Source organism: Haliaeetus albicilla, chromosome 1 (genome assembly GCF_947461875.1).
Source record: "Haliaeetus albicilla chromosome 1, bHalAlb1.1, whole genome shotgun sequence".
Lineage (NCBI taxonomy): Eukaryota > Metazoa > Chordata > Aves > Accipitriformes > Accipitridae > Haliaeetus > Haliaeetus albicilla.
In genome coordinates, this window is record NC_091483.1 from 18,956,326 (window position 1) to 18,982,716 (window position 26,391).

The 26,391-nt window shown below is 40.7% G+C and overlaps 1 protein-coding gene across 1 annotated transcript in view; it reads right to left on the bottom strand.

Moving 5' to 3' along the window:
* Positions 1-326: 326 nt before the first annotated feature.
* CDS1 (CDP-diacylglycerol synthase 1) overlaps positions 327-26,391 on the bottom strand; it is a 38,018-nt gene continuing 11,953 nt past the window's right edge. Inside the window, exons 3-13 of the mRNA XM_069780726.1 lie at positions 25,377-25,473; positions 20,794-20,891; positions 18,297-18,436; positions 16,695-16,753; positions 12,685-12,767; positions 11,136-11,223; positions 9,987-10,055; positions 9,022-9,174; positions 6,300-6,419; positions 4,215-4,318; positions 327-3,045 (exon numbers count right to left, since the gene is read on the bottom strand). Coding sequence (XP_069636827.1) covers positions 2,916-3,045; positions 4,215-4,318; positions 6,300-6,419; positions 9,022-9,174; positions 9,987-10,055; positions 11,136-11,223; positions 12,685-12,767; positions 16,695-16,753; positions 18,297-18,436; positions 20,794-20,891; positions 25,377-25,473 — 1,141 coding nt within the window. The 3' untranslated portion in view covers positions 327-2,915. The remainder of the gene's footprint in view (positions 3,046-4,214; positions 4,319-6,299; positions 6,420-9,021; positions 9,175-9,986; positions 10,056-11,135; positions 11,224-12,684; positions 12,768-16,694; positions 16,754-18,296; positions 18,437-20,793; positions 20,892-25,376; positions 25,474-26,391) is intronic.

The following is a 26,391-nucleotide window of genomic DNA, read 5'->3' on the forward strand; positions in this document are numbered from 1 at the left end:
TCCAGGTAACTGCAGTAGCCACACTGCATTGCACACTGTGCCCCAACCACTTGGGGGAAAGCACACGATGTTGAAGTGAGCACCTTTTGGAAAAGATTAGAAGTTTGCATGTCTTTGGAGAGGAGGCACATCATACAAGTTGCTTGCAGCAACAGTCAAGGATGGCCTGAATTCTTGAGGGGCAAAAGGTAGGAAATGAATAGCGGGCTTTGCTATTAAGAACACAACTTTACGGAATAATATAAAGGAATATAAATTCTTGTTAAGAAATCTACACCCACTGTGCATGCTATAGGAAATACAAGACAGGAGGACTTCTGTCCTAGTTTTATTTTTTTTTTACAACACCTGCTTCAATGAAAGATTGAAACAGTCAAACTAAAACAGACATTATATGCTCATACCATTTACAATATTTACATAATATACATTTTTTTTTTTTGCTCAACAGGTAATTATAGTGCAAGTGAAAAGAATCACTGGTGTAAAAAGTTAAATTTTCCTGCTTGAACTAACAAGTGGGGTAAATGCACTTCACAGTAAGCAAGCGTAGTTGTCACTTCACAGTGACAGGTTCTGCTGAGCTTTATTTACACCAAGCCTAAGCCAGAAAATCGATGAGTGAGTTCACAAGTGATCCCTTCTTCATTCTAACATCGAACATCAGAATCTCATTGTTGAACTTTCTATTGTGCAAATAGATAGCAACTAATTTCAAATGCTGTTGTATTAAATGCTAAAATATATTTTAACTTCCTTATTATACATGCTATAAAATTACATTAAAAAGTTCAAGTTTCCAAAGTAACAATTAGCTTTATATATATATAGTCTATATATAACTGTTTAATTTTAAATTTTTTAATTTTTTTTTTTTAAATACCCAGGATAAAGATATACCAGCTTCAGTATAGCTGTGGTTTTTCATAAGCATCTACCAAAGAAGTACTGCACATAACCAAAGCCTCATCTAAAACTTAGTTTTCTGGGTATGCTACTTTGGTGACCCTTTCATTCTCCCTCCCCTTCTTTTTAAAGTGCCTTTCCACATGTCTCACTCCCTGGCTGTGCTACCTTTTAACCTCAGGCTATGCTGCCCTTCTGGCAGAAGGGCTGAAATTCAGTCCCCTCCAACTAATGAGCCAAGTCACTTGGCCAGATGGACAAGCAGCTGGCGACGTTTTTCACCTCTTGGAGTGTTCCTTCAATAGAGTACTGCAATCTCCAGGTCAGACATAATTTAATTCTGTCAAATACCTGACATGAACAGGAACTACTTTAGACCAGATTTCATTTCATAGCCATGTACAGGCGTGCTTTTCCATACACAAGCTGTACCCACACTACTATGGCCTAAGTGCAAAACAGAGTGCACGGTGGTCTCAGCTGCATGGTTCAACAAAAAGCAGTCAAATTTTACAGATACACCTTATCACCCACCCTAGTTATTTTCTCCATGGCTTTATCCTCAAGTAGCACCAGCCATTTAAAATTTTCACCTTTTATATATATATATATACACACACCCTTTAATATTTTTATATATATATATATATACACACACACACATATACCTGGCATTGGTACGTTCACCACAGGAGAAACTTATTTACAATTAGTCGGAAAAATTAAATTGTATCAAGTTACAGTATACCAAAACAAAATTGGCATTTGTGCTTTCTGTTTGTACAGGAGTAATTTTTGTCATTTCAAAAAAAGTTTATATTTTTATTCGCATCAAGACGTCACATGATGAAAAAAGTTAGAAAACAGCTAGGATTGAGAATTACAGAGCATCAGCTTTCCTCATACGCCCCACTAAGTCTACAGAATAGCTGCTTTCTATAAAAATTCTCCATTCAAACACCTATGTGGTTACCCAAGCTTGCTTGAGGATCTTCTTAATAAATAATAACACGGAGCAGAAGAACCATGCATCCCGTCTTGCACTGTGCACGTTCATGAGATAAAAGTTTCTGCCTTCACTGAATAACACATTAATAAAACAGCAGTTAAACTTCACTTTTTACTCAGGACCTCAAAGTGCTTTTAAAAAGAATGAAATACCCCCATTCTACGTGGTAGTTAAGAGGCACAAGGAATAAGGCTTGAATTACTGTCTTCAGACACTGACCAGGCCGTGGAAACCCAGGGCTTAAACTCCAGATTCTCTCCAATCTGTTCACCAGGTTGGAGAATCCCATTTTCTCAGGTAATGTCTACTCTTGGATGTAGATGCTTGTTTATAATCTGTAACATTAACAAAAAAAATAGTGGCTCCACAGCCCAAACAGCCCAGCTATATTTCAGTAAAGGTAGTTCTCTCCTGAAAGCATGAAATAGTTTCATAAGAAAGCTGTTTGATTAAAAACAGAGCTAAGTTTAACCTTCATAGCAACTTAGTAAATACAGGTAGTCTGATACAGCAGGTGTAAGTAGCTCTTTGCCTGGGCTAGCAAGTATTTTCTGGGCAGTTGTAATTTCAGCACAGGGCTACATAAAAGTGACACCTGCCTCACCTGTTTATGCTTCAGTAACCACTGGAGACCAAAAAAGTATTGCTAAGATATACAATATTAAATAACTCATTAAAAACTAAAGGTGAATTTTTATTTTTTTTTAAATACAAGGCCTGTCAGGCTGGGCGCTGAAGGCAGACTGCTGCCATCCACTTCAGGAACTAAAATATACAGCATGTGTACTGTTACTTTGCAAGCATTTTCATTGCTTTAGGAGTAAGAGATCTTCTGTGTCCTAATAGGAAGTCATAGCATTCACATTCATTTCAGGAAACATTAACCTCTGGCGGACCACAAACTACTCTTCCTTTAGCTATTATCTATGTGCACATTTGCAATGCTTTTCCACAGGCTTCTTGTAAATGGAGGTTTCTTCTAGTCCTCTGTTTCGACAAACTACCCTCTCAGAGATGGCTGCAGGATCCCTTTTTCAACGAGGTGAGATTTCAGGGTTTTATACACGCTTAGTTGTTGCTCAGGCTGAAGTATCAACAGCTGTTTCAGTAATTTGCTGGGATTTGGACCCCTGTCAATGAAAAAAGAATATTTTTTTTGTGAGCAGGAGCTCTAAAGAAACTTTTCAACAGCTTTCCATTTTCCTCTTGCTGCACAAACAATGCCTTCCCTTTTTTGGGGACACCAAGTTACGGATTTCTCCGTCTATCTCTTCAGGATGCATGGGTGAGCATTACTGGCAAAGCATACTCCTTAGCTCAATTTGAACAGAAACTAAAAAGCTTTTCTTGTATTTGCTGTCAAATGGGGATATTAAGAAGGCTTATGACAAGTAAGATTCACTGATTCATCCTTAATCACTGTAATCAACATTTTTCATCAACAGATCTTTTTTAGTTTAGTATCTGTTGCCAGATAAGTTGTGTACTATTGAACTAAATGGAAAGTTGTCCAAGTCGGTAAAGAAAACCACAAATTAAACCAAGCTTTTCTAAATAACGGCCTCATTTTTAGCTAGTCACTTATTTACAGTCTACTTCTAAGATGGACCAAATACGAGGCAAAAGATCTGTTGCTAATTAGGTATCTAATAATTATTTAGCCATATGCATACTTTGGACACCCGCAGCCCTTTGATCCCCTCCCTGCCCCAGGAACTAAAATGACTGACTGTAAGAGAATTGTCATTCCCATGATTTCTTCTTGAAAGCTGGTGTGGTTCAGGGAAGTTGAGCGTATTTTTAAGAAGTTGTCTCCTCTCATTAACCATAGCGTTTTCATCTTACACAGAAAATCCCAAGTTAAGTGACTGAGAAATACTGAAACTTAGAGGAAGAACTGCAGTCTCATAACCTACAGGCTCTTCAGGAACCACACAGGGAAAGCAGATGCTGCAGCAACCCTCCTGCCCAAACCCCCATCCTTATACCTCCCTGTAAAGGAGGTAAATTCTAGTAAAACTTCTAAGAGGCTGTTATGCAAAACTTTCTGGTGTTTAGGGTACACAGGTTACCTTTAACAGTAGTCACAGAAACATTAAGGCATAGCTTGAACCTGACACAAATCCTAGGCAGTGACATATGTTTTCTTAATAGTTCTGTATTTGAAATCATTGCATAAATCAGATTTTGAAACCTGCAATCTCTGCTACGCTAACAGTGCGGGACATTACTCATATGAAGGAACTATGGTGCAGCTCCTATGCAAGCTTAAGCAGTTAATATTGTAAAAAGCCCATACCTTATGAAGCTGGTGATATAGACATGAACAAAAGTGGCCATCAAGTACTGACAATCAAAGCGATCCATTATCCCACCATGCCCAGGGATTGTGTCTGCGAAATCCTTTTGGGTGTGAAGGATGGGGAGAGCCGGGGGGGGGGAAAAATCATGGTCAGTGATTCCAATGAAACACACTACGATGTATCACTTGACAGCAGCACATTAAGGCCGCAATTAAGCTACAGTTTCACTGCATTGAGCCAAAAAGTGCAAGAGCCTCCTTTGCTAAAGTAGTTTTTAACTGCAAAGGTGAGTCAAGGGGTGAGAAGAAAAAGAAGAGATGAAGCACCTTGTCCATAGTATCACATAAGAGGACAGTGGTAGGTCAAGTGCAGGTTTGCCAGTACTGAGTACACTTGCGTGCCTATACATACTTCATTTTATAGCAAGCCTCTTAAGCTAAAGGCTGTCGTCTCTTGCCTCTGCAGAATCTAATTCTCCTCTTTTTTACTTTTATTGCTTTATCCTCTACTGGTAGCTGCCACTGAAGCACTTGTTACCAGGGAATATATATTTGCTACAAGAGAAGCAGTAACCTGCGGACTCTTTGCACTGTCTAACACTGGCTTTGCAAGTTGTACTGCCCATTCACCTGCTGGTTTTTTCACTGGTCTCTTGGTAACCATAGTTAAAAACCTCAATGTGTGCATACAATATAAATATATTTAACCGAATCAAAAAACCCTGTAGTGAAAAAATTATCACTACTTAAAGAAAAATATTTCTGATCCAAACAAAGCTCAATACACTACTTTTGTGTTACCCAGTCTTGTCTGTAGAACAGGTTTATCAGTCAAACTACCCACATATATCCTTTTCATCATCCACACTCACTTGTGCACTCACTAGGTGAAAACCCTGACCTTAGTCATGTGGGGTGGCTGCCAGCAAGTTAAACCAGTCCTGTGCTGGTGCCACTCCAGCACTCCAGTGCTGAGCAGGCATGGAGTGTCTAACCTAACCTACGTGCTGCCTTCAGTAATGATTCCACAATACCCCTGTCTTCCCGACAGTCCTTTTGTCGCCACCTTGGTGGCCAGAAGTATTAAAAAAAATATCTACTTTTTAATGTTCTACTTTAAGAATAAGTGCTGCTTTTCAGAAGCATTTTTTTCCCCCAAAAGCCTTTCTTCACACAAAGTCTTTTGCTACCTGGATGTACAGGTATGACAGCGCATGAGGCTGTAGTTAGCAAATTGCCGGACAAGCTGCTTGGACCGGCATAAGAAAGAGGGGTAAGTACAAGCACAGGTATGGGGGTTCAGCACAAACAGAGAGGTTTATATGCTTCTGTGCAAAGCATGTGCCAAAACTGGTGGACAAAGGGAACAAGAAGAACAACAACAAGCAACAGGATAAGAATTACAGCAGTCCTACCAAGACATAAAGAAGGTCAGAAGGAAATTTGGGGCTGCCCTCTTCCCATACTGCTGCTACCACTTAATACCAGCCAGGGACAACACTGCCCAAGCGACAGCACACACCTTGCAATAAACAGAGGTTAGCATGTCACATCATTTGCCAATACACACTTTTGTTAACAAGGCGGCACTGTATTGGCAAAGGCAGCCAAACTTCTCATGCTTTGGTCAACCTGACAAGTTAGCATCTGTGTACTACACAAATACTATTGGTAAAACACAGCCAGCCACAATCCAAAGGGTAAACAACAGTCGGTGCTTCTTAGGCATCTACAGATTTCCTTTCATGTCAAGTATAGTATCTCACATCTTGCTTCTCAAAACCACTTCTGCAATGTGACCTGAATGAGTAATTATCAATCAAAATATGAAACCAAATTATTCTTAGATTTCCAACACTAAAGTCACATGTTGGTGATGCAAAGTTTTAAGAATAACACGTACATATATCTGATAAAACTAAGTACTGCTGCTGATGCTAAAAACCAGCTCAAACATCATCGCACCTTAGTAGGAACACTAGGTACTGCAATGAATGATTAAAAAAACCCAAACAAACCCACCAATTTATCTAATTCAAAGAGAAAACCAAATAAAATTCGCTTACAGGAGTCGTTACACACCTTGATTTTGAAAGCTCTTTTAAATCCACTGGCAAAGAATCCTCCAAATGGCCCAATTAATGAGGCAAATGTTGACAGTGCAATGCTGTGCATCTGAAATGGGTACATATTCACTGTTTCCTACAAGAAAAATAATTAGCACTGTATTTCAATATGTTTGATTGTAGGCATTTTAAGCTTAAATATTTTTAAATGGGGCCCTTACAGAGCAAATTTCTGCAAAGCTCCAGTTTTCCTGACACAAACTAATACTGCAGAGAAAGGAAAAGTAGACACACTGCAGAAAGCTGCTGAAAGGTCTGGTCATGTGAACAGGATGAAGTATTCGGGGTTGCTAGAGCACCTGACTTTAACAAATGATGTGGTTTTCAGTCAATCCTTTAGCTGATCATAAGGAACAATACTACTAATCCCGTAACGTACGATGGGACTCTCTAGTCTTTCCTGGCTCTGCTTTCCAGCTCCATTTCCCGTAAACAAAGGAGCTTTCCACAAATTCCTAGTATTGCTCTAGCAAGTGACCCAATGCTCTCCACAAACTTGTCACCTTCACGCAATTCACTGTCACTTCTTTCAAGTGCTCTCACAAGATAAATATGAATTTCTCACTAGTCCATCATACTGTTGCCTTTGTGTATGTACGGCAATAATGGGAGATAAAAGATTTACCCCCATTAATACTTTTTGGTTTGCATTTAAACAGATATTTTTCCTCTCGGCCTGTTCACAGACTTGAAATGTGTTTTGATCCTTTCAAGTTCTTACAGATAAGAGAGACTTCATTGGCAACAGGTATCTGCTTTCCTTCCTGACACAGATTAGAAAAAAGGGGGGGGATGGGGGAAGGGGGTTGGTTGGTTGGGGTGTTTTGGGTTTGTTGGTGGTTTTGGGTTTTTTTTGATTGGGGTTTTCTGGCTTGTTTGGGTTTTCTGTTTTGGGGGTTGGTGTTTTGGGGTTTTTTTTGTAACTCAGCTTTGAGCACTTTCAAGTCAATGGCACAACCTCCAGCCTTTGAGGGAATGCTATGCTGGCCTCATCCCTGAGGGCAGAGCACACCTCTCCTGGAAAGTCTTGAAAAATACCATCTGTAGTTGAAAAATCCTGTACCTTGTGTTTCTAATTTGCATGACAGCTGGCCAACACCAATTAACTTCTTGACTAGTTTGTGCAGTTATCTTAAGACACCTTTCTTTTAGGCTAAACTATTCAGTTGGTCAAACAGAAAAGTTTATGAGTTGGAATTAAGTCAATTTTTTTGGAAGAACACAAGGCTCAACAACTTTTGACACCAAGCAAAATGTCTTCCAAACATAACATCTGGTAATACTTCTGAGAGAGAACATCAAGAATTGAGTAACAGAGGGAAAACCAAAACCAGGCTGTTGCCCAAACAAGTAGATTCAATTTTACTTTCTGTAAAGTGCTAAAACTAATTCTCTCCTCAAAAGGCTTGTTAGAGCCTGGAAAAAGTACTCCAGAAGTGCCCATGGAACTACAATCTCTATTTAGTGTTAACTGATAGCTCTCTATTAGACTGGCACAGAGCTGGGCATTCCCATCTCATTGCCCTTTACCAAATACACAGTATAGCTGGACACAGTAAGATTTTTCTCTGCTCAGTCCACATCATATTTTTCTGCAGAAAAACCTTTATTAAATTTGCAATCAATGCCACAGTCCTGGAGGCAACAGTACATTCATGGTGTGAAAATCTAAGAGCTCCTTCTAGATGTAATCTTGCTTTTCCAAGTACCAACTGTAGCCATTAATTACTTTTAGTCTTAGGTTTGGTTGCTACAGTTTCCAGTTTTTGCTTTCTTCTTGTAACCACATCAACTTTTCTCCTTCAGTGTTACACCCATGTAACGACAGGTAACATTCATTGCCTTCCCCAGTGCTGTGCGCTCACTCTCTGTGCTGAGTCACTGCACAGAAGAGGGGAGCACTGCAGAACCCGCTTGTTCTGCATTTATCCCAGTCACCTCCTCATTGCCCTAAAGGAAAGATAATGACAGACCTCTTTGTTTCTCTTTGGTATTCTCTTCCTGTTGGAGTGCCTCTGGAGCCTGTGACTTGGGAAGCACTGCTTTGTATGGTAGGATAATTGATGACCTATTTCCTGACAGGTAAAGATACAACAGCTTACTTAAAAAGAATTTGCAGGCTGGGTGTGAGGAAAAGGGTTGGTGACTACATTACTCATACTACTACTGGAACTATTACTGGTAGTCCTTTTTCACTCAGCACAGAAATAATGGGATTAACACGCAGGATGGTGTGTGGTGAAGAAAGTACAAGTCCAATCCTACTAACAGCAGTTACACACTAGCTGAAAACAGAATGAACTTCTACAAGATTACTTAATCTTGCTACTAATTTGGGCCATAACAAGCCTTCGTCCACTTTCCACAAAAATGTAAAGGTTGCTCTTCAAAAATAGGTTTGTCTGCAAAATGCTTAAGTGACATCCATTGCCAGCACAAAGAGAATACCGGCCACAAGAACACAGGTGGGTTTCCTTGGGTTACTCCAGCAATGCATTTAAATTCTGCTTGGGTGACCACCTCCCCTGTCTGAGCAACAGAGAGGCTCATGGTATCGATTCAGTTCTTACCCTTCAAGCCTTACCAGCATTCATATACCTTCCTAAAAAGGTTTAGAAAACCATTCAAGCTGCAAAGTACGATTTCAATTTTAACCAAAGCCTTGATTTTTTCCTTACCCATCCCAACACAGCCTGAAGCAATGGTGGCACAGAGTACTTCTTCATCTGAAAGAGCTCTGAAGGTTCACATTCTGTCACAAATCTGTTGGTTTCGCTGTTATATTCCACAGGGCAGACAAAGTACTGATGTTGAGCCAAAAAGTAGGAAAACTGAAAAGTAAAACAAGGACTCCTGAAATAGGCATTTGTTGTTACAGTCAAAAATCATACTGTAATGGATGACTTTGTCATCACAAGCTGAGGATAATGAAAATCTTTTTAATAACAAAGAGACCCAGAATGGAGTAAAATTAGCCTGTTTAAGTTAGAGAATGCCTCAACAAGGCAGACAAATGTGGATGTTCAATGCACTTAGTGATGATTTCCCAACTTGTTTTCATTTTCATATCTCTCAGATTCATATCTACTGGATGTTTCTGCATTATGAAATCCCAAAATGTTAGCCACTCATCATTTCTTTGCATTTCACTTCTCCATTAAAACTTGAACTATTGCTTCTACCAAGTTTGGCTGTTATGAGTTCTGCTGACCTTGGGGATAAATTACTTACCACAACAGTTACTGTATGCTGTTACCATGTTCTATGCACATGGTCAGCATAAAGTACTTCTCAGGAGGAATGTCATTATAAAGTATGTAATAAAAAAATACTACTTTAGAAAGATAAATAATGCTATCTATAAACTTCAATTTCAAAATAGATGCAACTAATAGATAAAACAATTCCAGATATATTAACAGTAATGGCAAAAATGGTCACTATAACCTATTCAGGAGAGGTGCAAGCCTTGCCTAGCCTTTCTAGCTAGTTACAAATTGGCAGAATTCTCTAGCCAAAAAAACCCCCTAACTCTTAGGCTTTCAGCAGTTTGAGATGACCAAATTTGTCAGTAATTTTACTTCAAGTAAAAACAGGAAGTTGAAGACTGAACCTACACAAGGAAAGTCCTGTGGTTACTTACAATAAATCCAAATACAACTGTGGAAAAGAAGCCTCCAATGAACCCTTCCCAGGTCTTCTTGGGAGACAGCTAGGCACAGAAGAGATAGCGTTAGCCTCATCAGTTGCATCACTGAACCCTTTTTTACTCTATTTCTGGACCTTGTTTGTGAAAATCAAGCTCCTACTCGGTTTGCAAAGATATGTGTGAAATACTGAATGTTAGCAGCCGCAGCCACTGAACATGACAGATAGAGGAGTATGGCAAGGACCTGTCCAAGACAAGGAGGGAAAGTATCACAGTTTGGTTGGTGCCACTGGGCAGCTTGAGGGAACAGAGAGCTCCCTTCCCACCTGCTGCTGCTGTCCGGAGGCTGCTGCCTGCCTCTGGCCACAGCTGACCCTGATTAAACAGCTGAGCTCCTTCAAGCAGAAGACTTGGAAACCTTCATGAGCATGCTATGGCTCTGTTAGAGACCTCTGCTAGCAAGTGCACATTTAGATAGCAACAGAGGCCTAGGCGTTAGGCAACTACTGCTAGGGACACCCCTCAGGAGACACTAGCTTCCTACATACAGACTGGCAAACTAATACAGCAAATAACTGCAGGCCTCAAGAGACCAGCGTAGCAAGCTATTTTCTTGATCAAATTCTATCATATTTTCAATTTAGGAGCAGTTTAATATCAGAACCAAGTAAATACCCAAAAGTTAACACGGCAACATCATGAAAATAATAATTCATGGCTTTCTGTAGGGTCTTGTATATTCTACCAGAATAGGAAGATTACTACTTGAGCCCTTCCCTGTGCTACGTCAGCAAGGTCAAATGAGGAACAGTTATCTATGACCTAGAGGCTTATTTCAAATTACAGTTTCTGTACAGTAAGCATGCAGTTAAACCTGAATATGAAATCCAACAATGTAGCGATTATAAATGATGATGCAATAGACTTGAACTTTATTATACTGTAATGTCAACAATACATTCACATTAATCCCAGTTTCCACTTACAAATCTTCAGAAACAGGATAGTCAATTTGGTTTTTTAGCAAAGAGGCGTATCATGCAGTACAGCAGAAAGTATTTTTTCCATGAACATTGTTTTTGAACAAGTATCAAAAATGCTATAAATTGTAAAAGGTTGTTAGTGAAGTGCCTAAGTACATACCTTAATTAATGGAGTTCTGCCAAAGAAGAATCCAAAAATGTAAGCGGTAATATCATTGCAGATAACACTTGAAATTGGAACCAGAAACCTAGAGAAAGACATTAAAAGTTTCATGGAGAAAAAGAAAAGCTGCCCAAACCTAAACACAGGACAGAAATTGAAACAGCAGCATTTCTTTCTGGGAAATTTTTCTGTAGTATTTAGAAGGAATTACATTTCATAACGTGCTCACCTTGTTCCGCTATGAGCAGCATATTTAGCTATACTAGTTTTAGTCTTCAGCCAATCAAGACCATTACAAATCCATGTTAGTTCAAGTTAAAATATCATTTTGGTGCATGAGCTTAAAATATGAACAGGCTGGCTTTTTCCTATCAGGCTTGAAGACTGGTACCACAGTTAAGAAGAAATCAACAGATATAGACATGTTAATGTTATTGGTAACATCAAAGCAAGCAAATTCCTTGTAAAGTTTAATGATACCTAAATTTAAAAAAGAAAAGTTTTCCTTTTTTTCCTCTTCTCAGTTTGGAGCAGCCTGTGTTAGCTTTCTAAGTGTTCTTTGCAGCAGACAGCACCTGAATTTGTTACTCAAGTCTGTTAACCTCTTTCCCCCCCCTTTTCAAAGCAGGGATGTATTAATAAGTTAAAAGTCAGATTTTGTGGCCATCTGCCAAATTGCCTAGCACCAGTGGAAATATGAAATAGTAGCTTAGCAACGCAACCAGGTTCAGTTTTTGGCACATGATCATGCTTTGTCAAAGGCTTTGGGTTTTCCTTCTAACTATGAGCACGTCTTTTCTGCAATAATCTCCCCAGTTGTACATATATCAGGAAAAGAAAAAGGAGAACATGCAGTATTGTGTCCTTGGAAGAACACAAATCATCTTCCATGTGCTTCTTCCTTCCTCCTCTTGTAATTTACCCTGTCCCTAAAGAAGTGGGAGGTGGGAAAACATACCCTCTCTTTCAGGAGTGGTGTTAAGGAATCAAGTTTAACTGCATCATCAGAATTTATCACTGGAAACGGGGCATTAAGATGACCAAACAATATCCAAGATTTAAACTCTTAGAATATTTCAAGTAATCTGAATTTATCTGAACAGGGGAGTGAGCAGGGAGGGTGGGAGAGAAGGCGGCAGAGAAGGCGGCGAGATTGGGGATTTCAAATTAAATGGTCCAACTTTAATAGCTCTGAGCAACCTGAAGCTCCCAAGTAATTGAGAAAGAATTGTTGGATATTCATCCATTCAGGAAAATGCTATGGAAAGTATTTCACCAAGCATGCAAGCAATCCTATTCCTTGCAAGTAAATGAAGTGGTTGTTCAAAACTACCATATTTGTGGCTGCCAACCTAAAGAGGTTTCTCCTTCCCCTCCTGTATCCTTTACCTCATTGCTCCCAACTCCCCTTCCAACTAGACATTAATGGTCTTTTAATTTGTGCTGCTTTAACTGTTCCCACAATTATTGCATAACCAGATCTATGTAAAAGAACCAACCTTTCAATGCAATAGACTTACAAATCAGTTTATTACTGTCCCCTTACCAGATCATGCCTTCAAAGAGATTTTGGATGACAAGATGAGATTGAGTTACAGTGATCAGCAAAGTGACATGAGTCCATGCGAACTGTTAACAATGCAACAACACAACAGTTAGTGAAAACACCGATCCATACACCTTGATAAATACTGGCATGTCAGCTAGAGGAGCTACTTAGGAGCTCACAGGAAAGACCAGTTCTAGTGATAATGCAAGAGATGTGTGCATACAGTATATCACAAGTTACCTGGCTTTCTGAAGCAAGTACTGAAACTTTAACAGGTTTCCCCGTCACTTACCTCCACCCAGAATTTTTTAACATGCAGTTTAACATCTGATTTAATAAGACATACACCTTCAGCATGAAAGCAGCAAAGAAACGTAAGCAATGTGATATTCTGTATATACATATAACAGACATGTTAGAACTGTAACAATAAAATGGCAATGAACTACTCATGAAAGAGTCATGTTACACAGATGTGGATATCTCTCATAACGGAATACCAGTCCTCTTATGAAACATGAAAGTTCTCAGGATTAGCAAAAACAAAGTGTTAATTTTTCTGCACATGGTCATTTAAACAGTCATTTTCTTCACATTACTGTATGTATTTGGTGTTTATTCCGTAGCACCAGTGTACAATAAACTGGTTTCCAAACAGCTTACCAATAAAGATTCTCAAATAGATTTTATTTTCCAAAAACTTTTAAATCAAGAACTGGTAGTTTTTCCACAAAACACCAAATTTAAGCACTCTACATGTCTGGGTGACTTAACACTCAGAGAATTAAAGAAGTAGGACATTCCATCATCTCATGTGTTTTCCTATGGCAGCCAGCATCTACTTCCAGTTATAACAACTCAAGAAGGCTGAAAGGGGGAGTGCAAAAACTGACTAAAGGCTTCTGAAAATATTACCTGCTGGTTAATTAAAGCATCTCTGCAGCAAAAGTTTTAGTATTTGGACAGTGCTATTGGAACACCACCTAAACATTGCCACCAGAGATGAGGAAAAGGCAGAGGTACTCAATGCCTTCTTTGCCTCAGTCTTTAATAGTGAGACCAGTTATCCTCAGGGTACTCTGCCCACTGAGCTGGAAGGCAAGGATAGAGAGCAGAATATACCCCCCTTAATCCAGGAGGAAATAGTTAGTGACCTACTATGCCATCTGGACACTCACAAATCTATGGGACCAGACGGGATCCATCCAAGAGTACTGAGGGAGCTGGCGGAGGTGCTTGCCAAGCCACTCTCCATCATTTATCAGCAATCCCGGTCAACAGGGGAGGTCCTAGACAACTGGAGGCTTGCTAATGTGATGCCCATTTACAAGAAGGGTCAGAGGGAGGATCTGAGGAACCACAGGCCTGTCAGCTTGACCTTGGTACCAGGGAAGATTATGGAATGGTTCATCTTGAGTGCACTTACATGGCATGTGCAGGACAACCAGGTGATCAGGCCCAGCCAGCATGGGTTTACGAAAGGCAGGTCCTGCTTGACCAACCTGATCTCCTTCTGTGACCAGGTGACCCGCCTAGTGGATGAGGGAAAGGCTGTGGATGTTGTCTACCTGGACTTTAGTAAGGCCTTTGACACTGTCTCTCACAGCACACTCCTTGAAGAAGCTGGCAGCTCATGGCTTAGACAAGTGTACTCTTTCCTGGGTGAAAAACTGGCTGGATGGAGAAGCCCAGAGGGTTGTGGTGACTGGAGTTAAATCCAGTTGGCAGCCGGTCACAAGTGGTGTTCCCCAGGGCTCAGTACTGGGGCCAGTTCTGTTTAATATCTTTATCAATGATCTGGACAAGGGGATCAAGGGCACCCTCAGTAAGTTTGCAGATGACACCAAGTTGGGAGGCAGGGTTGATCTGCTCGAGGATATGAAGGCTCTACAGAGGGATCTGGACAGGCTGAATCAATGGGCCAAGGCCAATCCTATGAAGTTCAACAAGGCCAAGTGCCAGGTCCTGCACTTGGGTCACAACAACCCCATGCAGCGCTACAGGCTTGGGGAAGAGTGGCTGGAAAGCTGCCCGGCAGAGAAAGACCTGGGAGTGCTGGTCGACAGCCGGCTGAATATGAGCCAGCAGTGTGCCCAGGTGGCCAAGAAGGCCAACAGCATCCTGGCCTGTATCAGAAATAGCGTGGCCAGCAGGAGCAGGGAAGTGATTGTACCCCTGTATTCAGCACTGGTGAGGCCGCACCTCGAGTACTGTGTTAGTTTTGGGCCCCTCACTACAGGAAAGACATTGAGGCGCTGGAGCGTGTCCAGAGAAGGGCAACCAAGTTGGTGAGGGGCCTGGAGCACAAGTCTTATGAGGAGCGGCTGAGGGAGCTGGGGCTGTTTGGTCTGGAGAACAGGAGGCTGAGGGGAGACCTTATCACTCTCTACAACTACCTGAAGGGGACTTGTAGTGAGGTGGGTGCTGGTCTCTTCTGTCAGGTGGCTGGAGATAGGATGAGAGGAGATGGCCTCAAGTTGCAGCAGGGGCGGTTTAGATTGGATATTAGAAAAAATTTCTTTACTGAAAGGGTTGTCAGGCGTTGGAACAGGCCACCCAGGGAAGTGGTTGAGTCACCATCCCTGGAGGTATTAAAAAAGCACATAGACAAGGCAGTTCAGGACATGGTTTAGTGGGCATGGTTGATGGTTGGACTCAATGATCTTAAAGGTCTTTTCCAACCTAAATGATTCTATGAAAACCAAATGGCTACTCTCCTTCTCTGTCCAAACACTGTGTTACCACACAGTGGATACGTGTCTTCCCTCTGTTTTCCTGCAGTCCTTAGGTGGTAACACCTTAATGTTTTCTTAGGTAGTAACACCTTAATATTTTTTGGGCAGGCACCAAGTCACATGACTGACACCACTTTTTTTTCTGCCTTCTTTCCAGAAGGGGAAAAAGGAAAAAAAAAAAAAAAAAAAAAAAAAAAAAAAGAAAATTTACCTTGTGCCAATCTGAAGACGAGGACCTATTTTGCAGGTTAGAAGATAAAGACCACCTCTCCTAGAAAAGCTGCATCTCCCTGTCAGGCAAGTTCTCCCACAATCACGGTAAATTTTTTTGAGTAAAAGATTTTTTTATATGCTCATACAGGGCTCAGCTAAGTCCTAGTCTAGAATTAGGGATCCTCAATGGTAAAGTGCTACCTAAAGCACTGTGGAAACAGAGGGGTTAACTGCAGTCCCAGAGCTTTAGGAGATCTTTAAGGTTGCACAATGCTCTGACTGGTCAAGTTCTTTAAAGACAGAAGCTGTACTGCATTACTGTTGCTTCTAATCATTCCTATATATAGGAAGTGGGGAGGTTCAGTGAGACTTTTTGGGTTTGGTTTGGTTTGGTTTGGGGTGGGTTTTTTGTGGTTTGTTTCTTTTTACCTGTGATGTTATAAAATCAGTTTTTGACCTATGAGATACACATAAGAAAAAGGTTCATGCTCTTGATTAGCTACTATGCTGTTTATCAGGTGGACAAATAGAAGAGATGAGAACACCAGTTTCTTTCAATAGGTTAATGATCTATTGAGGCACAGCAGAGCAGAAGACCAGAACTGCTATTAAGTGTCACAGAATAAATCTTCCACACAGGGGTTAAGATCAAGTTCCCTTCATAGTACTTCAGTGGGGCCTCTACAAAGTAACACTTGAGTCACAAGAACCACTCCCATGCTATGCTGAACTATATGGCTTCAGACCTGGGAGGGAGATGCACACCCCTTTCTCCAGGAATCTCTTTCGTATCAGCCTAAGGGAAATGTATCATGTTGTATATGCACAAGGCCTCACCCATGACAGCTTGTATTGACTGAAAGGTCATATCCCATGATATAATAATAAACTGCAAGGTGAACAGATAGCAAACAGCCCAACACCACTTAATTTCATGTTACTGTCAGTTTAAGCACATTTTCCACACCCTTTTCCAAGCTATTTTATGAACATAGGGACATGACTGTTTCTAGTGACATTCATAATGTGAGTGACCACAGCAAAGTGGGTAATACACACCATGTAAAACTGCAGACGATAATGTTTCTTCACTAAACTCAAAACAAACATGCAGAAGCCTGTAAAACAAAGCAAGTGTAGTTTGTACCATCTTATATTTAATTACACTAAACTGTGATATACCAGTAATTCTCTTCCCTTGAAGCAGCTTTTAATCCCTCTGCTGCTGGGAGTGTTTGCTTGTATTCAGTTAAGTGTACCTATAGAATTATTCTCATTAGAGCACAAGATTTAGTTAACATCAGTAAAAAGCATCCATTTAATTACAAGGCCCCATTGTAGACATCAATTTTTAGGGGAGGAGACCATCACCCTTAAAAAATGCTCAAAACACTCAAAAAACAGGTCAACAAGCTGGTTTTAAATAATTAACAGAAATAATTGAAAGGAAAAGACCAGCTTGCCCCTTTCCTCCAGACAGGCATATGGCTGCATGCAAGGCAAGGGTAAAGTGCAGGCATTGGAGAATCCAACTGACTGAAGGAAACATTCTGGGGAGCTAGCAGAGCCCCTGGGACAACTTTGTGTGCCAGTAGGGGTTGGAGGCCCTCAAAAGACCCTTAACACTGGGGACAGACCTTCAATGACCCCATGAACCCAATGCGACAGCCGCCAAGGGGCTCCGCTGCGCTCTGCCTCCTGCTTTTGCTGACTGGTTTGTCTCATCTCTCCCCTCGCTGCCCTTCAGTGGTCATGAGGCATTAGTTAAGTTAGTTTCCTCAAGCCAAACCCAGCTGAAAAAAGTCAAGTTTTGCAAAGCTGGTTTCAATTTTGCGATCTAAGCACCCAGTAGAATTTTTATCTGGTTTAAAAAAAAAATTAACGGTAGACAGACTGACAGTTCATCATGAAGATCAGGTTTCTTAATATATTTTACAAGTATTTGTAGCATAGCAGTCTCCTGTCCCTTAGGCCAATCCGAGTCTTCAATTGATTTAATTTTAGGCTAAAGTAATATTAACTGCATTGCTGAAAACACTGTGGACTATATTTACATGTTCACAAAGCAATACCCCACAAGACTGCCAGCTTATGTCTCTCCTTCCTAGAGATGAGACCTTTAAAAAGTCTTTCTTTGGATAAGGAAAAAAAAATCTATCCATGAGGCAAGCATCTGAATATCTTGCAGGCAAAATAAAGCCTCAGTCATTTTGAATAATCAGTTTAAAATATATTAGTAAATCTGATTGCTGTAGACCTGCCAGAACACTTGCACAATAAAGCACCAACCCAGCACAGCAATTACATATGCAAGTCATCTCCACTGACTGCCAAAATAGCGTTCACGTACTCAGGAACTGAATGAACAGTTCTTCATAAATTGAAATTACTTAATGCTAACTTCTCTTGAGCACTATTAGCTCAACTTTCTGAAGATCATCTACTTGTTTAGGCTGCTTCTTCTTCTCAGTGAACGCAAAATTTATATTCATCTTTTCACAGGAAAAACGGAACTGCAAACACCTAATTTCCTTGAACATCAAGAGGAAAAAGAAACTGAAAGTGCATAAAGTTGGGGAACAATTTTTTTTTTTTTGAAGAGAAATAAGCACAGAAACAAATGCAGCACGAAGTTTCATTCTTGCAATTACCTTCACTTACCCGTTAAATAGAGTGCAAAAGATATAAACCTGTGGTAACGAATTAGGAATTGAAGCTGTTCTCTTCTCTGAACAAATGTAGCAAAGTAATCAGCTACAGTCTCTCCATAAAAGAAGTAGTTCACACAGAGCAAAAAGTACCTACAACATAAAACAGCTAGAAGTTATTTTAACAAAATAATATATATTAATTGTCATTCTTAAAAACAAAACAAACAAAAAACCACAACAAAAAACACCACATAAAAGGAAAACCAAAAGGGTAGAAAAGACATGTGATAAAAATAAAATTAAAATATAAATCCAGTCTTATACTTTTGGGTCGGTGCCTCCTCTGACGAGCCAATTTTTGTAATTTACTTCTTCTAAAGCAACTGCACTAGAAAACCAAGCACATTTTGCAGGATACAGTTGGAAGATTCATTCATCCTTAACTACAGTATTGAATACTCCACACCTATGCAAGTTCTTTTCAGATATTCTAAAAGCAGAGAACAAGTATCCGCTATCATCGATAGCAATTCTGCATGTTCTTTTCCTGTATGCTAACAAGGGTAGTTTATGATTTCTGCCTTACAAACAGGAAAAAAGGTACTTGCATAACGAATCCTCTGAGGACAGTGAATCTGACATGGGGCTTGAGGATCTGAATGTAACTAAACCTGTCATCTGGCCTGAAGACTCTCATCTGAAAGAGTTACTGCTGCATCTCCTGCTCCACTCCACCATGCACTTTGCCTTTTAGCTTTCTTGACCGACCAATAATCTCACAGGGTTAAATCCATCAACTAACTAGTAAATGCAGCTATGACTACCAAGTTTTTCAAAACAATTTTGTGGGAGTAAGTCCACAACAAAGGTTCAACTGAGGTGAAATGTCACCTTCAGCCATCTCTTTTTGAAGGATCTTCAGAGAAATTCCTTTCAGTCAAAACAGTCAGTACACAAGTAATTCTGTCACAGGTTTTCATACAAGTTCAGTTACTCAGCTTTCTAGAGTTAAGTCACAAATGGGATCCTCAAATGCCAAGGCAGCACTCAATAAAAAACGATAAATAGCAAATCCAAAACCACTAGGAGATGCAACATACTAGGCAACATACTCTTCGGCTTATTACCAAAGTCAGCCACAGAAGATAAAAACTTGTGATTCAAGACTGGATCTCCAGATAGTCTCAGAATGATCCATACTCATTCTCTTCCCCCTAGCAAATGTTAACACTCACTTTGCAAGGCTTCACATGTCTAAATAAGCCAAATAGTTGATGTTCAGACAACTAACAGGATTCTCTCATCTCCTTGAGATGTCTTGGTATTTAGTCTCAGTGGCAAGATGTTGGACTGAAAGGAGCTTTGATGTTAACTAGTGTGGCAATGCAGAGGAGTTGATTTTGTGCTCCACATATGAAAGTGACGGTGATCAACTGCCAAAGTAGGCTAAGTGGTAGAGTGCACACCTCCTCCTCTAAAAATTTTGGGAAGACCACAGAATCATTCATGCATGAGTCTGCTCTAGCTGCAGGACCAGAAGCCATGGAATAAAGCAGACAACAGATAAATCCCCCGGATAATCCAGGAGTGACCAGAGGGGAACTGGTTAGCATTTACAGAAGAGCCGACAGCTGGAATCCACCACATTACACAGTAAAGTTACTTCTAGAAGTGAAGAAGCAACGTGACAAGAGACAGGGAATAACCTAGCTATTTCAATTCCTTAAAAAACCAAACCAAACATGAAACCAAACCAACACAACATAGGTCATGTCTGAAGCATTATGTACTTAAGCACTTTAGAGTCTACATGTGCCCAACACCTTACATAATACTGACTCTAATCAAAAGCCTTTCTTTTTCCTCCCAGAGCTCAGAAGAAGAGTCAATTTCCCCAGTTCTATCCAGCCCTATATAACCTAGACATTGTCACAAGTATCTGGGATTTGCCAGAAAAATTAATCTCATCTTTTGGCTTTCAGAAGATCCGCCAACACTGTATTTATGCAGTCCTGTGATTAAGTGCACGATTGGAAAGGATTTAAAACTTGTATGTTATTATTTTAATTCTTTGTGTGTGTGTGAAGAGGAGCCTTTAAGATACCTGTTCTATTTATTTCTTGTGCAAGGTTAACAGCCCCCCCAAAAATATAAAAAAAATATCAAAGCAGTTCAGGTAATACATATCAGATGATTATTTGGCTATGCACATTTTTAGATAGCTTACACATGTTCAATTCTGACTTAAAGCATATATGCATGCATACATATATGGGTATATATATACATATTTATAACAAGGAAAAAAATTGAAGTAGTAAAAGGCCAACTGACTTGTCCAAGTTCACAGGTGGAAGACAAATACAGAATCCTGTATTAGAGACAGATGTCAAGTTTTATGTCTGCACATGACCTACAAAGCTATCATTCCACCATGACAGGATATGAAGAACATGAAGATTTAAGTTTCACATCCTTACTTATTGATGTTCTTGCTTGCTACTCACCAGCTGAGGGATCTAAACCATGGTAAATCATACGAGTGGTAGACTCTGTAACCTATAGTAATGATTTCGTGGTAACACTTCACTTGGATGCTTAAGACCTAAAATAAGAAAAATAAAAAGCTATGTAAATATGCTGCAATTGTTTCTTAAAGGCAGTAAGTAGTACTGCAACCTGCATTAAGGGGAGAAATTATTCTGAATTCAAATTCCACAGGAAACAGACAGCTTTAAAGCAAGTCCAAGGAAAACTAAAGCTCCATCTAACGCCCCCCCCCCCCCCCCCCCAACCCCTCAAAACCGCTAGGTATGCTGAGAAAAAACACATTGGGCTAGCTGCAAGAATATGCTCATGAAACAAGGGAAAGCTCCTGACTTTTCTTCATTAAAACAATTTGGCAGCAGCAGGTCAAAAGTACTTCCTGTAAAGAAGGCTCTTCTATTTCTTTTGGCTAAGTTTTATCTTTAAATTTAGTTTAAGAAATATTTTCTAGCCCAAATGGAAAAAACTAGCTGTTCAACACAACTTGGACACCCAGGTCTTCCACTTGCAAGCATCTCATTAAGGGCAATTAGCACTCACGATTAGAAGCAAAGCTCGTCTAACCCAGGTCTGAATGTCACACCCTCCACAGCCTTTATTTTGTTTTGCTGATCTCACTACTTCAGCACTTGCCCATGCAAGTCTGGTTGTATGTCCCGTCAGTCTTTGGGCTCCAAAGGACTCTCTGCCAGTCCTGTCTAATCCACAGTCACCAAGCAAATTGCCCTGCCCAGATATCAAATATTGCCAAACACAGGTCATCAGTAATCCCATGCAGAGGCAGGAGTAAGAACCTACCCACACCGATCGCGCATGTTGGCATGCTAGACTTTGCAGTATTCTCTTACCACCTGCATTCATTAATAAATTTCATCTTGCTCAACGTTTGAACACAGTCTAAAACAATCTTACACCACCTCAGTGAGTTAATTTTGAAGCTCCCCTATCTCATGCTCTTTCTTCTACTTAGCCTACGTTAAAAAACTCAAATGCTATACGCAAGAGCAACATTAAAGGATTGCAACTTACAGTGGAAAAGGACACTGGGGTCCAAAGGCATAGAAGCTTGTGCCTGTTACCTTGGTAGCAGGCAAATGTGAAACATGCCTCCCAACTTTTTAGAGCAGTCTCAGGGCTTGTCCTCCGAACTTCACTGGATTACCCCTCCTACAAGTCTCTGAGCATTTTCAGTCTCAGTATTAAGATGTGGTTTTAGCATGACAACTCTTGCTTAAATACAAGCTATTTGATTCCAGTGAAATGAAATTCAGCTGGGTTTTTCCTCCATTCTTCTTCTTACATAGTCTCAATTGTCAACTTTATGAACAGTTTATTATATTAGAAGACAGAGTTTTTGCTTTATGGCACAATGGAGGAAGAACTCTATTCCAATTCTATACTAATTACTTTTTGGTTCATGTCTTCTTAGTTTTGCCCATGATTGCAATCTCAGAGTACACGATGAATATACCGAATCACGCTGCAAATTGATTTGTTCTTTTTTGTTCCTTATCATCATTTTCAAGCATAACAGACTACTAAAGGAAAGATTGAGAAAAAAATATCTCTCTACAATGACCTACACTTTAAAGGGGCTTTTTTTGTTGTTTCTTCACACACAAAAAAGAAAATCCTCCACCAATGAAACAATGAATTACTAGTTTGCTATGTCATTCACCTGAAAACAGGACATATAAACCAGACTAATTCAGATGTAACGCAGACGGTAATACTCGTGAAACAGCATTGCAGTCTCTCAGGACAATACAGGCAAAAAAAGGGAGTTTATGACCTTTGGAGGAAGGGGCAGACAACTCAGGAGGACGACAAGGATGTTGTGAGGTTATGCAGGGAGAAAAATAGAAGGGCCAAAGCCCAACTAGAACTGGCTACTGCCGTGAAAGACAATAAAATTTGTTTCTTTAAATACACGAGCAACAAAAGGAGGGCTAAGGACAATCTCCATCCTTTATTGGATGTAGGGAGAAACATAGTGACAAAGCGTGAGGAAAAGGCCGAGGTACTTAATACCTTCTTTGCCTCAGTCTTTAATAGTAAGACCAGTTGGTTTTGGGGTACCCAGCCCTCTGAGCTGGAAGACAGGGCTAGGGAGCAGAATGAAGCCCCCATTGTCCAAGGGGAGATGGTTAGCGACCTGCTACACCACTTAGACACACACAAGTCTATGGGGCCAGATGGGATCCACCCAAGGATCCACTTTCCATCATTCATCAGCAGACCTGGCTAACCAAGGGTGTCCCAGTTAACTGGAGGTTAGCAAATGTGAAACCCATCTACAAGAAGTGCTGGAAGGAGGATCTAGGGAACTACAGCCCTGTCAGTCTGACCTCGGTGCTAGGGAAGGTTACGGAGCAGATCATCCTGAGTGCCATCACATGGCACGTACAGGACAGCCAGGTGATCAGGCCCAGTCAGCAGGGGTTTGTGAAGGGCAGGTCCTGCTTGACAAAACTGATCTTCTATGACAACATGACCCACTGAGTTGATGAGGGAAAGGCTGTGGATGTTGTATATCTGGACTTTAGTAAAGCTTTTGACACTGTTTCCCACAGCATTCTCCTGGAGAAACTGGCTGCTTGTGGCCAGACAGGTGCATTCTTCACTGGGTAAAAAACTGGCTGGATGGCCAGGCCCAAAGAGTTGTAACTGGAGTTAAATCCAGCTGGCAGCCGGTCACAAGTGGTGTTCCCCAGGGCTCAGTACTGGGGCCTGTTCTGTTTAATATCTTTATCAATGATCTGGACAAGGGGATCAAGGGCACCCTCAGTAAGTTTGCAGATGACACCAAGTTGGGCGGGAGTGTTGATCTGCTCGAGGATATGAAGGCTCTACAGAGGGGTCTGGACAGGCTGGATCAATGGGCTGAGGCCAATTGCATGAGATTCAACAAGGCCAAGTGCCAGGTCGTGTACTTGGGTCACAACAATCCCATGCGACGCTACAGGCTTGGGGAAGAGTGGCTGGAAAGCTGCCTGGCGGAAAAGGACTTGGGGGTGTTGGTCAGCAGCTGGCTGAATATGAGCCAGCAGTGTGCCCAAGTGGCAAGGAAGGCCAATAGCATACTGGCTTGTATCAGAAATAGCGTGGCCAGCAGTACTAGGGAAGTGATCATCCCCCTGTACTCAGCACTGGTGAGGCCACACCTCAAATACTGTTTTCAGGTTTGGGCCCCTCACTACAGGAAAGACATTGAGGTGCTGGAGTGTGTCCAGAGAAGGGCAATGAAGTTGGTGAAGGGTCTAGAGCACAAGTCTTATGAGGAACGGCTGATGGAACTAGGGTTGTTTTAATCTGGAGAACAGGAGGCTGAGGGGAGATCTTACCGCTCTCTACAACTACCTGAAAGAAGGTTGTAGCAAGGTGGGTGTCAGTCTCATCTCCAAAGTAACAAGTGATAGGACAAGAGGAAACAGCCTCAAGTTGCACCGGGGGAGGTTTAGATTGGCTAGTAGGAAAAATTTCTTCACCAAAAGGGTTGTCAAGCATTGAAACAGGCTGCCCAGGGAAGTGGTTGAGTCACCATCCCTGGATGTATTCAAGCCATGTATAGATGCGGCGCTTAGGGACATGGTTTAGTGGTGGACTTGGCAGTGTTAGGTTAATGAATGGACTTCATGATCTGAAAGGGTCTTTTCCAACCTAAATGATTCTGTGAATACAATCCAAAAGGTTTTTCACAGGACGCCATGAAAAAAGTAAAAGCACATCTTGACAGTTAAACAAACTTAGAGTCAAAAATCTCAGCAGTTACCCAGAAGTACCAGTTTCAGTGTTTTAGAAGCCACATCCCTGCCTGTTACTTGCCGTGACCATGAAAGACAGTTAAACCATTATTAAATAAAAATACCTGCAATAAAAATGATGGAAAGAAGCAGTAAAGTCTGACTGGGTATGCAGGCTGTATGATACTATTATTATTATTATTAATAATAATAATTTCACTTCATAACCTAAAAATGCACTTTATCTCTGTACCTTGGAATGAGATGTAGCTCCACTCTACAGATAAACCCAAGGCCACAAGGCAGCCCTGTAGAGAAGTAGGGAATTAACGGAGCTTGCCTGAGGAAAGCCTTTCAGTGCCAGTCACAGACAGAAGACCAGAGCTGCCTGCTTTCCTCAGCCTCAAAAATGAAACTTTTGTGTCTTCGGTTTTGGGGTTTTTTTTATCGTTGGGGTTTTTTTCAAAACAAACCTCAAAGAATGTAACAGTAGGTGATGGGAACTGGACAAGGAAATGGATGACAGTAGTTTAGTAAACTTCAAGGCAACAATCATTCAACTTCTTAGAGTTACTTTAATTCCTACTTTAAAAAAATAAAATTAATTACAGCATATAATCCTTAATCCACAAGGCCTAGTTGTGAATCTGTCCAATGTTTTTCAAAAGTATTTACATTTACACAAATAATAGACAAATTGCTCTAAATTGACTGTGCAGTTTGCTTCTAGCTGTCTTAGGCACGATGGATGAAGAGATCAAGTAACTCTTGTATGGCAGAATGTATTTAAACAAACTTACCAGAAGCATCAGCATAAATGATCCCAGGTATATGATCAGAAAAAACACAGAAATCATAGCTAGAGTGAGAATTCCACGAATCCACCAATTTTTCCATCTATTTAAAACAAAAATAATAAAAAGCACACAGTTATAAATGAAAATAAATGCCACTTCCTTTACTAACTAGAGATTAAAGTGTATTAGAAACGGTGGGAGTTCCAGAAACTTTCATGCTTAATAAAACACATAGCAAGAAACACAGAATCAACCAACTATCCAACTAAACAGGGTACACAGTAAAAGGAATTAAAGGTAGCCACCTTTCTTCTTCCCCCATGCTCCCCCCAACCCAAATGTCATTTGCAATTAAATGGATCAACCCCATATTGAAGCTGCTGTGAAAATACATCAGGACCCTCAAAAAGCATCACATAATCAGCAAGACTGATGGGCGCCCAGCCATGTAAAAACCTACATATGAAAGAAAGGCTGCCAGGTAAAAAGCATATGATTCTTTGTGGAGTAACAGTCAAAAAAACTCAGGCGATCACCAACTATTTTGCCAGGTAGAGGGTTATCTATTGAAAGAGTCCTGTGCTTTTGTAAAGCACTGGAACCAGGACAGGAAGACATCTGACAATGAGGGGTCAAACTAGCTGTACTCTTTTACCGTTATAGATCTTTGCAGCTGCTTGTGGCTACTTAAGGAAATCAGAATAGAAATTCCTGTTACCACAGAATCTTTTAGGTTGGAAAAGACCCTTTCAGATCATGAAGTCCATTCATTAACCTAACACTGCCAAGTCCACCACTAAACCATGTCCCTAAGCGCCGCATCTATACATGGCTTGAATACATCCAGGGATGGTGACTCAACCACTTCCCTGGGCAGCCTGTTTCAATGCTTGACAACCCTTTTGGTGAAGAAATTTTTCCTACTAGCCAATCTAAACCTCCCCCGGTGCAACTTGAGGCTGTTTCCTCTTGTCCTATCACTTGTTACTTTGGAGATGAGACTGACACCCACCTTGCT